The sequence below is a fragment of the Ammospiza caudacuta genome, chromosome 19 (genome assembly GCF_027887145.1).
Source record: "Ammospiza caudacuta isolate bAmmCau1 chromosome 19, bAmmCau1.pri, whole genome shotgun sequence".
Lineage (NCBI taxonomy): Eukaryota > Metazoa > Chordata > Aves > Passeriformes > Passerellidae > Ammospiza > Ammospiza caudacuta.
Window position 1 is genome coordinate 10,644,812 of NC_080611.1, and position 14,197 is coordinate 10,659,008.

Below are 14,197 nucleotides of genomic sequence, written 5' to 3' on the forward strand. Positions count from 1 at the left end.
CTTTATTTTATCTTTATTTTAGATAATGGACAGTCAAAGGCCATTAACAGGATGCACCATTAACACACCAAACCCAGAAGGTGCTTTAACAACAGGACAAATAGATTTGACCTTTCTGTCCTTGCTCAGGTAACTGAGAATTAACTCTGGGTCCAACACAGGTCTGGCAGGACAGTCCCAGTTCTCACCTTTTTTAACACAGAAAGAAAGGTTTTTGGTGGCTGTTTTCTTCTTCTTCTTAAAAAGTGAGCCAGTTTGCTTTATTTTATATTCCTTGCACAGATTGCTGACTATAATGACTGATTTCTGAAAGTGAGGAGGAAGGAACAAGATTAATTTATTATCTTGGCTATCATCAATCCTTCAGTGATTTTTTCCTTTAAAAAAGGCAGAAAACTTCTGAAGATCTTTGTTTTATAGTTTATCACAAATATGAGGTGCAACAGGACATTTTATTATCCAGGTTCCTTTAAAGAGCTTTCTTCTCCTGAGGGAACCCACCCTTTTGGAATTTTGATTTTCCCAGTGAGAACAACACAGCCAGAGCCCTGCCCTGCACAGGTTTGTGATTTACCTGGTAGAAAATCAAACAAAACAAGAAGGACAACACTCAGGGGTACCTCCTCCTGACTGGGAGCCACCAGAGCATTCCTCACTGCTTCCCTTTCAGCTCTGACATCTTCATCTTCCTCCTCGAGCTCCTTGGGGTGCTGCTGGCTGCTTTCTTTTCTTGGAGAAATCCTGAAAAGCCACCAGGTTCAGCTTAGGATTTTGTTCTTTACCTCTGTTCTCCACCAGTGCGTTTTGGATAAACCAAAGAGGGGAATTTCCCTGGGATTGAATTTATACAATATTATAATGATTACTATTAAAATCATCATCATTATTGTTATTGTTGGGGATGGTGATGATAATGATGACATTTATAATCTTTGGTTTTTACCAAAAAAACAAGATGGTACATCCGACAGCACAGGCAACATCCTGTGGAGTCAATACATAACTTAAAATACTGTTTTATATTATTTTTATATTATTTTTTATATATTATATATTATGTTGTTTTATATTATCACATCACTGCAGTATTTAAGGGGCTATTGAAGTCATCAAAAGATCACCAGTATTAAAAAATATATTTAAAAATAGGGACACAAATGCAATGTTTTCAAGAAGGAGCAGTGGGCTGGGAGTTCAGATCTCATACGTGCATGTGTGTTTATACAAACCTAAATATGGGGTCCCTTCTCAGCACTGCTTTTCCATATTTTAACTCCAAAAAGCGAAGAAGAAGAATGAACAGCACAGAATGGATGTAAGGCTGAAAAACAGAGGTTGCCACATTAACAGCCTTGCCTTTCCTCCCACCACAGCTGGCGCTGAGATGGTGGCAGTGCTATAAAATATGTGGGGAAAACAGAATATGTGAAAATGGCCCATTAACACTGAAACTCTGGGTAATCAACACTGCAGAAAGCACTAAGGGCAGAAAAACCCCAATTCATAAAATAACAGGACAGCATGAGGTGATCTGGGCTTATTTCATTTTGCGTTCCCCAGTTCAAAGGTGTGAAATTATTCTAGCACAGCGGGTAAAATGTCATCCAGACCCACCCAGAACCTCCTCCTGCTTCCTCATAACTGAGGAGGGGCTTTAGGATATGGTATTTCCTCATGGCAGGAAGGAATGATGAATCTGGCTCCATGTTCTCAGAAGGCTAATCTGTTATTTTATGATACTATATTACATTAAAGAATGCTATACTAAACTAAAGAATACAGAAAGGATAATTTCAGAATGCTAAAAAGATAATAATGAAAACTCGTGACTCTCTCCAGAGCCCTGACACAGCTTGGCCCTGATTGGCCAAAGAGTGAAAACAACTCACAGCAGAATCCAATGGAACAATCACCTGTGGGTAAACAATCTCCAAACACATTCCACATGAGCACAACACAGGAGAAGCAAATGAGATAAGAATTGTTTTCCTTTTCCTCTGAGGCTTCTCAGCTTCCCAGGAGAAAAATCCTGGGCAAAGGGATTTTTCCAGAGAATGTGAATGTGACATTAGGAGACCCACATTCCTAAATAAAAGCAATGTTAAATGTTTTCTTACTGCAAAGATAGCAATCAGTACATGACTGCCTGAAGCCCAACTAAATGGCTCAGAGTCCCACAGCATCTGTAAGAATAAAAAAGAATACTCAGTGAAGAAGTGTAATTCTTTAGTTTCATTCTGTTTAATGCAGTAACATTCAGAAATGCTTTGAAAATCTGCTAAACTCCTGACTTCCCCCAGATGAAGAGATACAGATGTTTGGCTTTGGGAACCCTGGTCCTACACCAGAACATGTCACAGCTCTCAGTACATAGAGCAGATTCTCCTTCCAGATGTTCTGTCCCAGGAAAACATTTCTGCTTTGGGTCCCAGTGGAGAGGAGGTGAGTGGGACAGGACAGAGGAGACTTCACCCCTCAGTAATTTATCATTTATCAGCAGTGTTGTGCATAGCTGGGGGTTTTGTTAAATTCTCAGCTGACTTTCCACCACCCCCGTCAACTGACATGGAGTAAAGCCCCTTGTGAGTATTCTAAATTTTAACTCGGGGGTTTTTTTCCATGCAAAGACAGATCCGTGGCTTCAGATTTTCTCTTAGGATTGGTCAAGCCAAGCTGATTGACTTTGTGCTTGCTCCATCCTTGGCATTGTCCAAGGCCAGCTTAGATGTGGCTTGGAGCAACCTGGTCTAATGGAAGGTGTCCCCTGACATGGCACGGAGTGGAAGGAGATGAGCTCTAAGGTCCCTTCCAAACCAAACCATTCCATGATTCCATTCTATGACTCTGCATGGAAGGAATTAAGAGTTTTACCTAATCCACAGTCACAGCTGCACAAGAAATCACCCCCAGCCCTAATGAGTGGCTGGAAAATGAGATCTGAGCTGAAAGAGTCGTTTAACTACGCGCTCTGGAAAATCCCACTCAGGATCAGCCTTCCCAGCCTGCAGTGTGTGGTTACTCCCAGATTTTGGGGCAGTTGCCCCCAGATTTTGGTGCAGTTATCCTCAGATTTTGGTGCAATTACTGTCAGAGTTTGGGGCAGTTATCCCCAGACTTTGGGGCAGTTACCACCAGACTTTGGGGCATTTACCATCAGATTTTGCTGCAGTTACCCCCAGGTTTGGGTGCAGTTACTGCCAGACTTTGGTGCAGTTACCCCAAGATTTTTGTGCAGTTACTGCCAGACTTTGGGGCAGTTACCCCCAGACATTGGTCATGAGGACCCAGGACTGTGTTTCAGGCCTCTCCTTGCCCAAAAGCACCACTCACATGGGAGTCACTCCCAAAATCGAGGGCAAAACACATCAGGGGGTACACAGGAACCAAGAGGGACAGAACGTAGAGGGAGACGGGGTGGCCCAGGCTGTCGATGATGGTGCTGATGATAACAGAAATAAACCACACCTGAAAATAAAACAAGAGGGCGACTCAGCTGATGGGAAGGGTTAAACTGCTCCTTAAAACTGTGTGGGTCTAGCTCTGCTACTCCCTGTTGAATTTATAGAAATGGATAAAAAATTGGGGAAGATGAGACACAGAGAGGGCTCAGGAGATTCTCAGCTGTCTCAGTCTGAGGGCTGGCTGCTGCTTTGGGCCAGCTGGGGAGACTTCTTCCCAGGGACAGGGCTGCTCCAGACAGACAAGTCAAACATGGGATCCCATCCTGTTCATTCCCATCCAAATCCAGGCAATAATCCCCCTCCTTCCAGGTCAGGCTAGCCTGGTGGGTCCTGTCCCAAAACTTTACATCCCTTGGATGTGGGATGTCAAGCAGAGTGATAAATCCACTTTTTGTCTCCATTCCTGCACCAGTTCAGGTTGGATCCAGGTATTCCCCCATGTAACAGCAGGATTGTGGCAGCAGAACATGGTGACACAAATTTAATACAGAATTGGCTGCTATGAATCATACCCAGGTTTTTGCTCCTCATCTCTGCTTGGTGTTTTGACATCTAGCTCATCCTCAAGATCTCAGCATGTCTGCAATCCCTGCAGTGCATTATCCAGCCATGTGCTCACCATTATCAGGATGAATGACCAAAGATCAGAGCTCCATCCTTTGCGGAAGTTGAAGGAGATCAGATAGATTAAGAGAACGAGGGAAATTCCATGACCCAACATCCCCGTGACCTAAAGGGAAAAAAAGGCTTTTGTTGGAGAAAATGGAGTGAGGTAAACCACCAGAAACCCATCTATAGCAACAGGGAGCAGTGGAAATGATCACAGAGTAAGATCAGGGCATTTAGAAATTACCACAGTTTTACTCTGAGGTGTAAAGAATACATTAAGGCAAGATTTATTGCCTTTTATTTCCAGCTGGAGAAACCCAAAGGATAGGAGGTGAAACAAGAAGGTCAGTAAGAGGACCAAGAGTGTTCTAGCACCATCTGCACCCAGAGTGTCTCAGCTGCCCCCACACAAAACATTTCCCCTCAATCCCTTCCAAGTAAAGCACCAAGGACCAGAATGGCATGTACCAGCACGAAGGTGATGCTGGCACTGCCAGAAATCTTGTTGCTCACGGCAAACGGGAGCCCAAACATGGAGAAGAGCAGGATGCAGCAGAGTGGGATGTCCACCAGTGCCTGGCCACACCAGTAGGCCGAGGGAAAGAGCCCCGAGATCCTCAGCTGGGCACGAGCTCCCACCTGGGAAGGCACAATTTTAAAGGGTAGTTTATTGCCCATGCATGGTTGGCCAACTGCACCCATGGGAATGGCCCCAGGAAATGAACAGGGAATAAAATCTGTCACTGTTGTGATTCTGGGGTAAAATTCAACCCCCTTTTGTCTTTCAATATTTGGTGCTGGCTGCAAAACTTCTCATGGGTCAAAACACCCCAAGCTGCCAATCACAGGGCTGGGCTCAGTTACCTCAGAGGTGTTTTCCAATGTAAATGATTCCATGGTTCTGCACTCAAACATCCTTCTGGCAGTGCAGTTGTGATCCCTTCTGCCCACCCCAAACCTGCCCCATCCCAAGGAATTTACCTTGCAATCCTGCGCGTAGCCCATGGCAAAGTGAGGAGGAAAACCAGGGAATAACAGCAGCGTATAAACGAAGTACGCGGACATAACATAATCCCAGTATTTTGGATTGTTCATCTGAAAAGGGAAGAACAAAGCATCCGTGGAAAATGCCTACAATTCATTTTACCATTCATTTTACTGCATTTCTCATGGACTACATACAGGGCAGTATGAACAAAAAGAGGGATTTGAAACCAAATTTGGGAAGGTTTTCCCAAAGCAGAGCCATGCAAAGTGCTTGCTGGTGAGGACAGATGGGTGGTGCAGGACACACTCCTCCATCCCAGACTTGTGGGGAGCTCTCTCTTCCACCAGCTGACAGGCCAAAGCTTGAACAACGTGCTGGAGAGAATAAAGAACCGCCTGGAGAAACCCTCCCAGCCACCCTCTCCACCCAGCAGCCCTTGAGACCCACATGGGAAAAATCTGATTTTCCTGAAGGCAAACGTGGTGGTTCCAGAGGCACCGTGAAGGAAGGTGGATTTACATGTGATAAAATCTGATTAATTAGTGAGACTTTAAATGGTTTTCTGACAGTTTCTGGCTTCACTTACAGAGAAGAAGGGGTGGCTCCAGACCTGGATGTGCCTGGTGGAGTTGAGGGACCTCAGCAGGGCGTTGCTGATGACGTTCACCAGCACTGGGAAGCAGTTGACAGCCTCCAAGTGGCACAGCACGGTGAACCTGTAGCTCTTCAAAGAGCAGGAAAACAAGGTAAGAACTCCTGGCTTTTCTCATCTGCAGGGAAGCGGTAGAAAAGGAGCACACCAGGAAAATCCAGCCCTGGAACAGCTTTGCTTATGCCTTGTTTGCTAAAAAAAAATATTACTAGGTATTGGAATTCTGTATTGCTGTGCTAAAAATTTATATTTTGTGGTGGAGGGTCAGGGAGATAAGGGCTCCTCTAGCGTGGACTTTACTGATCAAAACATTTCCTAATTTTTGTAAGTAGTAAATTTTTGTAAATAGTCAACAGGGCCATCCCACAGGGAGAGCTGATGGAGGTACCTTGCTTAATTATTCAATTGTTGTGAGGAGACTGGAGGGAGAGGGGAAAAATCCTCACCTGATCTTCACGGAACAATCGTAGAGCGCCGTTGTGTTCTAGCTCCTCTGTGATATTTTCCTCCTTTGCTATTTCCACTGTAATATCCTGGCTCTGGAGCAGATGGACTAAGTCATCAATGTCTGTGCCTGATGTGAGGACCAAAAACAGAGGAATTATAACACTGGAAAACAAAAGAGTCTTTGGCGATTTTATTTTTATTTTAATTTTAATTTTAATTTTTTTTTTTTTTTAATTTTTATTTTAATTTTAATTTTTATTTTAATTTTTATTTTTATTTTTATTTTTATTTTTATTTTTATTTTTATTTTTATTTTTATTTTTATTTTTATTTTTATTTTTTATTTTTCTTTATTTTTTCAATTTTTATTTTAAATCCATTACCACCAAACAAAACCAGAAGAAATCTAATAACCGTGGGGATCAGCCAGCACATGTGTGCTGGATCATTGCACGTTAGTTTTTGGGAAGTTAATGGATTTCAGACTGAATTTTTGCATAGCCTCTCCTGAAGTGCTACAAAATGAATTTTTTGCACTTTTGGACCTGTCTGATGAAGATACTAGTGTCATTCTCTGGCTGAATAATATGAAATATCATCCACTCATGGGAATGTTGAAGGTGAAACTCTGGAAGCAGCCCATTAACTTGACTCAGCATGAGTGAGCCTGGGGTGTGGTGCCTGCTTTGAGGACCCCACACTCTGAAATTGCTTGGATAGAGACCTGGATTTGTGGCAGGGAGAAAACCTTATCTCCGTTTTGCACATCTCCCATCAGGGTCTCACCAGCTGCTGAAGCCACAATAGGTTTCCCCCACAACCCTCTAAAGACAATCCCTCCTCCCTTGTTAAAGCCTTCATCCCCTCCTTGCATCCTCCTCATCCACACCATCTGCTCTGTCCTGCGCTTTCCTTTGGAGCAGCAAGAACCCAGAGCAGGGGAGGATGAGGAGAAGCCTCTCCCCTCACCTGTGTGGTTGTAGAGCAGGAGGGTGGTGGTCTCCAGGTGGGATTTCCTCCCCAGGGGCAGGAAGTAGCGGGCAGGAGAGAGCTGCCAGGCACTCACACTCTGCCAGCCTCCCAGCACGCACAGCTGCACCACCAGAGGAAGCAGAAAAACCACATAGAGCAGCAAACTGCGTGAAGAAAGAGATGAATAAACAGTCTGAAAAGAGATATTCAGCAGAAATGCCTCCAGAATGCATTTGTGTGCTGGAAGTGGTGGATGATATTCAGATTACCCAAAGCTCTGTTGAAAACTTTTGCCAATTTTCATAGAATCGTGGAATATTCTGACTTGGAAGGGACCCACAATGATCGAGCTCATGGCCTGGACATTCCAAAAATCCCACCCTGTGCACCCCTGGGAGTGGTGTCCAAACTCTCCTGGAGCTCTGGCAGCCTCGGGGCCGCGACCATTCCCTGGGGAGCCTGGGCAGTGCCCTTGGGGGAAGAACCTTTCCCAAAATCCAACCTAACCCTCCCCTGACACAGCTCCAGCCATTCCCTCAGGCCTTGTCACCAGAGAAAATTTTATTTCCAGAAGTCTCAAACCTTGATCATCCACCAAATGATTCAAAATGTAGCAGGGAGAGAACCTCAGATCCAGACTGCTGAGGCCCTGCTCAACTTTTTAGGGCCATGAAATGCCTTTCAGACTTCCTTTAGATACAAGTTTCTCATAAATCAGCATCTTCCTTTAGTTCTTTGTACCCTACCAGGAACTCCAGCTTGAACACCAGCAGGGCCAAATGAGTTCAAACAATGGCAACATGAGAGAATTAAAAAAAAAAAAAAAAAAAAGAAAAAAAGAAAAAAGCAGAGGAAGACTGAAAGCACTCTCTGTACACACTGACTTATTTTAAAACTTCCTCCATTTGACATATAAGTATTTCTAAATGATTCTTTTATTTCGAGAGAAAATGGGTTTCTCTTGCATAAATTATTCAACATAGAAATGAAAATGCACAAAAGGGAGATTTTGTGTTACTGGCACTGGAAAGCAAAAAACTTTCCCCTCCTCTGAGTGCAGATGACCGAGATCCTTCCTAGCCAAGACCTCATACCAATTAATCCAAACTCATGGAAACAGGGGTGTGGAAGTTGTCCCCCCTGGTGTGACCTTGTCCAATTCCAGACCTCCAGGAGATAACCCTGTAGCAATGGATTTGAACAGCTTGGGCTGCAGTGTGCTCCAGCCAAACCACTTTCAGTTGTTCTTGTCAGAGCCCTCTGGAATTCATCAAGGTTACTGGGACATAAATTGTGCTAAATTAAGAAAGAAGAGGCTGAGAAACAAAATGCCGAGACCGCAAGAACTAGATAAAGGCTGTGAAAAAAGTGAAAGTCAGGGAAGCACTGGACTGTAACCAACCACACATCCTGAAAAGTGCAGAGCATGAGGACAAGATAGAGGCACCAATCAAGAAATGTGTGATTAGCGTGCAGTAGGGTTAGAATGTATAAACAGAGCATAATGTAAACAATAAAGTGGCTTCTGCTCAATCACATTGGTTAATTGTCCAGGAGTCCTGCTGTCCTGCAGAACCCCCTCGGGACTTACATGGACCGCAGGTTCTTCACCGAGCTCTTGAGCTTCAAGAAGTGCGCCCGTGCCATGGCAGAGACCTGCTGCCTCCAGAGGGCCAGGCCCTGCACTGATGCCATCCCGGTGTCCGAGAGCAGCAGGGAGCCTGGCCCGGCCTCCTCAGGACATCCTGGGGCTGCTTCTCCCCACTCCTCCCCAGGGACGTGCTCATCTGCAGAGAGTTTCCACATGCACATTTATGTCCAAGATCACAGAATGCAGGGTGTCCCCGATGTGGGGAGTGATTGGCACCTGACTCCATTGATTCAGAATGCTGAACAATTGCTTTATTAAACTATTGTCCTGGATTGTCAAGCAATTTGTATTCTATTTGCCCAATGTATGGCAGTTGTTTTCTATTCAGTGGGCAGTTTTCCTTATCTCTTCCACACCCACTCCTCCCTCTGGGGAGACATCTGCTGATAACAGCTATTGAATGTCTCTGCATGGCTGATAAGAACTGCAGCATCCCATTGGGAGATGTGAGCCCAGAGGGAGGAGCCAAGCATTCCTACCTGGATAGAATCTGGAGATTCTGGAACACCAGCCGAGCATTCCTACCTGGATAGAATCTGGAGATTCTGGAACACCAGCCAAGCATTCCTACCCGGACAGAATCTGGAGATTCTGGAACACCAGCCAAGCATTCCTACCTGGATATAATCTGAGATTCTGGAACACCAGCCAAGCATTCCTACCTGGATAGAATCTGGAGATTCTGGAACACCAGCCAAGCATTCCTACCTGGATAGAATCTGAGTTTCTGGAACACCAGCATGGCTTCTCCACTGGATTTCCCAGAGGAACAGCAGCTGCCTCTTCCCCTGGATCTTCAGAGGATGACTCCACCCTTCTCCAGGATCCCTGCTCCAGCAGAACCACCCCTGACATTGCAGGAGCTCTGCAGCCACAATTCCAATGGGACTGCTGCCAACACCCTGACCCACAGGGTGTCAGGTTGGGTTCTGACTCTGTCAGTGTTGTTTTGTTTTACTGCATTGTTCATTTTATCTTTTTATTTTCTTCCCTATTAAAGAACTGTTATTCCTGCTCCTATATTTTTTTGCCTGAGAGCCCTTAAATTAAAATTTATAGCAATTTGGAGGGAGGGGGTTTACGTTTTCCATTTCAGGGGAGGCTCCTGTCTTCCTTAGCAGACACCTGCCTTTTGAAACCAAGACAATACTATACTGTAATAAAGAGATACTATACTACAAAGAACACTAAAGAAAAACCCGTGACTGTCTGAGACAGCCAGGACACAGCTTTGAGTGATTGGCCAAGGAAACAAAACAATCCTCAGCAGAATCCAGTTGACAAATCCCTCAGGAAAACAATCTTCCTAACACAATCCACATGTGCAAAGACAACAGGAACAGAGAATAAAGATAAGAATTGTTTTCTCTTTCTCTGAGGTTCCTCGCTGCCATTCCCAGGAAATATCCTTGGGAAGTTGTGCCTGCCTGTTCTCTATGAAGAGAGCTGCAGCTACATAAGACCAGCTTCTAGGTTGGGATTCATGAAAGTATAAGAGGCACCTTTGGAGGTTTCTGCAGAGGAGCTGATCTTTGGCTGTGGGTTGTAAATTGTACCTTTTTGATTGTCCATGGCTTCTCCCTCCAGCCTCAGGAACACGTCCTCCAGGGTCGTCATGCTGACTCCATAGTTGACAATTCCCTGCTCAGAGCAGCTGTCAAGGCCTCTGAACAGATCTGGAGGGAAGAGATAGAATAAAGGTGTTAGCACAGATATCCAGACCACTCTGGCTCAGCTGAGCCAACCTGACTGGAGCATCTCCAGTGACAGAGAACTGCCAGGACACAAAGGTGTGGAGGAAAACAAAACTGCCAGAGCCATCCTCATGGAAGGTGTTCTTCTGCTTAGCACCAACATTTCAAACTGTTTTCACCCTCTGTGGGATGGCCAGGCTTAAGTGATGGGCACAGTGGGTGAGAAATGGGCATGGAGCACCACAGGTTGTGTGGGGTTTTCTCTGATCTCTGTCTTTTCATTTAACAGAAAGAGAACTGAACTCTCAGTAACACACGTGGCCCAGTTTAGCCTGCAGGGTTTGTCACTGCAAACAGTAGAAAAGCATTTGTTGCACAGTTTGACCTTAAATGTATGATAAAACTGTGGGGAAAACCCAAACTGCGATGGTTTTGAAGTCCTGATGTGACTCCTGTAAAAATATCTCCCTTTGCATTTCTCCTTCCACACATTTGTCTTTTTTTTTCTCTGTATGAACAATCCTCAATTATTTTCATATACATTACCTGGGAATTTATTAATGTTTTCTAAAGGCAGTTTATATCTCAGTTCATACTGGCTGTGTCCTGAGAATGTGGCATTGGGGATGTACCCTTTCACCAGAGATGTCAGATTCTCCAGGTCACAAGACTCACTGACATGGATCCTGTTGTGTGGAAAAAACCACAGACACTTAGGTTTGGAATACAAACAACCCAAACCCACCCAGACAAACAACATCCACCATTTTATGGATGCATAAAATGGAAAGTCCAGAATTCTTCATTCATTCCCTGCTCTGGATTAATTAACCCTAACCCTAAATCTTACTGCTGTTTCAGTTAATGGAGCTGGATTTTAATGCAGGCAATTTGTTTGTTTTGATGACATCTGCTCTAAGGTTTCATGAATTCTGGTGTCCCCTTGTATTTGCATGTTGCCAGGTATTGTTGGGGCTTAAGGATATACCTTAAATGATAGCAAATCCCCCATTTCTTCTTCAGGAACAGAGAAGAGCCAACACACTTCAGCCTCCCATGTGAGATAAAAGCCTTGCGGTCTGGAGAAAGGAAAAGCCAAAGGAATTTCTAGTGCAGAGCAGCTGCTGCCATCTTTTGGGGCTTTGCACTGCTGGATTATCTGTATTATTGTGTTTTTATGCTTTATAATGGTTTTGTCTTTGTATCCCCTTATTTTCCTCAAATGGGGGAAATTTTCCCCAGATTGTATCCCCTCCCTTTACCTGTGTAATCATCCCCAAATCCCCGCCCTGGATCTCTGTCAGCCACTCAGCATCCCATCCTCTCCATCCAGAACTTCTGGTCTAGGACGTTGAGTGATTAGCCAGAAGCTAGGGGTCAGCCCCCCAAGTGTTACCCCATATGCTGTCCTAAATGTCCATTCCCCCAGTCTCCATCCCTTAAGTTTCCTTATTGGTCAGTAAATGTTATCTACCTTCAGTTTCCACCTCCCTTTAAACGTAACCTTGGCACCTCTCCCAGGGCTCTCACCAGCAAGCCCCTTGGGGTTTGTAAATGCTCCCCAGAGCTCCTGAAATTACACCTTGGATTAACCCCTGCTAAGAGTTGACCCCTTCATCTTCTGCCGTTGTTCCAGTGTTTCCTCTGCTGCAGGAGATCAGCCTGGCTGTCCTCCATACCCCTGGGGATGGGGATCAGCCTGGCTGCCTTCAATACCCCTGGGTTTTCTGTTGTAGAGTGTTTTTATGCTTTATAATGGTTTTGTCTTCGTATCCCCTTATTTTCCCCAAATGGTTTGCCTCAGATCGTGTCCCCTCCCTCTACCTGTGTAATCCCTCTCCTTTGCTGGGATCATCCTAAATCCAGGCTGATGGGGATCAGCCTGGCTGCCTCCTGTACCCCCAGGGTATGGGAGAGTGCCCCCTCTCTCCTGTGCCCTGTCTTGGGGCTGCTGGTGTTCCCTCAGTTATGCCCCAGGGGTGCCCCAGCAGAGCTCACCTGCCAGGATGTCAGCCTCGTCCATGAAGTGGGTGCTGAACAGGATCACCCTCCCCGCCCGCTGCTCCCGCAGGAGGCTCCACACGCGGTGCCTGGAGAGGGGATCCAGCCCTGCCGTGGGCTCGTCCAGGAACAGAACCTGCAGGGAGGATGGGATCAGAATTCCCCGTTGCCGGAGTGGTGGCGTGGCTTTGGGGTTTTGCGGAAACCAAGGGCACTGGGAATATTTCTGTGTCTGCCCTGGGGTGCCCTGACCCCCAGGGAAGCTCTGAATTTGACCCTCATCCATGGAGAAAGTTTCCCAGACTTCAAGATAGACGGGAACCCACAAAGGTGTGGAATAGATTATAGAGAGCAGTGTAGGTGCATCACTTGGTGAGAAATTGAGGTTTTGGGATTTTTAGTGTGCTGTGGATGGCAGCAAGATGGAGGGCACAGGCTGTCATCCTGGGTTTCTTCTTCACACTTCCTCTTCCTCCTTCTTCATGGGTTTGGGGGGCATTTTGTAATTGGGTGGAAAAGTCCCCATTGCAGGTTTTTGGGGATCAGTTATTGGGTTAACAGGGAAATAATCTAGGTGTCAGTTCTTAATTGGATAGTTTAGCATTAAAAGACCTTGTACCAAGAGGGTGTTGGCCATTTTTGAGGTGCTTTTCTAGCGCGTCGAGTCTGGTGCGGACAGGGTGCAAAACTCTAGGTAACATAACAATAAACAAGAAACTGAAGACCGAAAAGATCCAATGCATCTCTCTTTCCTGACACAAGACTGCTCCAGGAGGGTCTCCCGCGAAAGGGGAGCCCCAGAGAGGGCCAAACCTGAGTCCCAGAAGTCGGGAAATTGGCCACAGGTACCCCGACAGAGTTTGGGGTTCTGAAGGCAAGAGACTCTGGGCATCTTTCAGACAAGGGGGCTGTGAGAGCTCAGGGAACTCTGTCTGCTTCAAAACTTGGCTGGCAAGGTGAGTTATGAATTTAAAAAACAAAAGAAATTATGAAATTTATTCATTCTAATTATAAGCACTTTAAAGAAGTCAGAAATCCTAGAGCCAAATTCATGCCCAAGGTTTTAATTATGCTGGACCTGAGTATTTCCTACATCACAGATCCATGCCTGCTGCTTTACCTGGGGGTTTCCAAGCATGGCTATTCCAATGGATAACTTCCTTTTCTGTCCACCACTCAGTTTTTCAGCCGGAGTGTCTTGAATGTTGCTGATATCCAGCAGTTCCAGAATTTTTTGCACCTAGAACAGCACAAGGATGTCCATTCTCAGCAGCCATTGTCCTTCCATCCTTTATTAGGGGAGATTTAGATTTAAATTAGCCATCAGAAGGAAATTATTCTCTGTGAGGGTGGGGAGGGTGCCCAGAGAAGCTGTGGCTGCCCCTGGATCCCTGGAAGCATCCAAGGCCAGGCTGGATGGGCTTGGAGCTTCAATTTTCAGAAGATCCAGGTGGAATCTTTGACCTTCCCAGTGCAAAAGGAGTCTCTGTGGAGTGGTGGGGAACACACTCACCTCTTGCTCCACCTCTTTGGACTTGATGCCTTTGATTTCTGCAAAGGTCTTCAGGTTTTCTTTCACCGTCAGGACCTCAAACTGCGTGTTGAACTGCGGGCAAATCCCAACCATCCCCCTGATCTCCTCCCGGTCTCCCATTTCAGAGAGTTTGTAGTTGTATATGGTGGCAGAGCCTGTTCATGGGGATAAATGGTGACCTGGGTTGG

At 45.5% G+C, this 14,197-nt stretch overlaps 1 protein-coding gene across 3 annotated transcripts in view; it reads right to left on the minus strand.

Annotated features, from left to right (window-relative positions):
* The window catches only part of ABCA9 (ATP binding cassette subfamily A member 9), a 32,130-nt gene that overhangs the window by 7,705 nt on the left and 10,228 nt on the right, over positions 1–14,197 (minus strand). For all 3 annotated transcript variants that reach the window (XM_058817400.1, XM_058817401.1, XM_058817402.1), the window contains exons 13-30: positions 13,989–14,164; positions 13,596–13,715; positions 12,473–12,611; positions 11,463–11,553; positions 11,021–11,160; positions 10,337–10,456; positions 8,721–8,916; positions 7,127–7,293; positions 6,157–6,284; positions 5,645–5,782; positions 5,052–5,165; positions 4,539–4,709; positions 4,081–4,191; positions 3,331–3,465; positions 2,118–2,183; positions 1,230–1,321; positions 621–741; positions 189–306 (exon numbers count right to left, since the gene is read on the minus strand). In XM_058817400.1, coding sequence (XP_058673383.1) covers positions 189–306; positions 621–741; positions 1,230–1,321; positions 2,118–2,183; positions 3,331–3,465; positions 4,081–4,191; positions 4,539–4,709; positions 5,052–5,165; positions 5,645–5,782; positions 6,157–6,284; positions 7,127–7,293; positions 8,721–8,916; positions 10,337–10,456; positions 11,021–11,160; positions 11,463–11,553; positions 12,473–12,611; positions 13,596–13,715; positions 13,989–14,164 — 2,343 coding nt within the window. The remainder of the gene's footprint in view (positions 1–188; positions 307–620; positions 742–1,229; positions 1,322–2,117; positions 2,184–3,330; positions 3,466–4,080; positions 4,192–4,538; positions 4,710–5,051; positions 5,166–5,644; positions 5,783–6,156; positions 6,285–7,126; positions 7,294–8,720; positions 8,917–10,336; positions 10,457–11,020; positions 11,161–11,462; positions 11,554–12,472; positions 12,612–13,595; positions 13,716–13,988; positions 14,165–14,197) is intronic.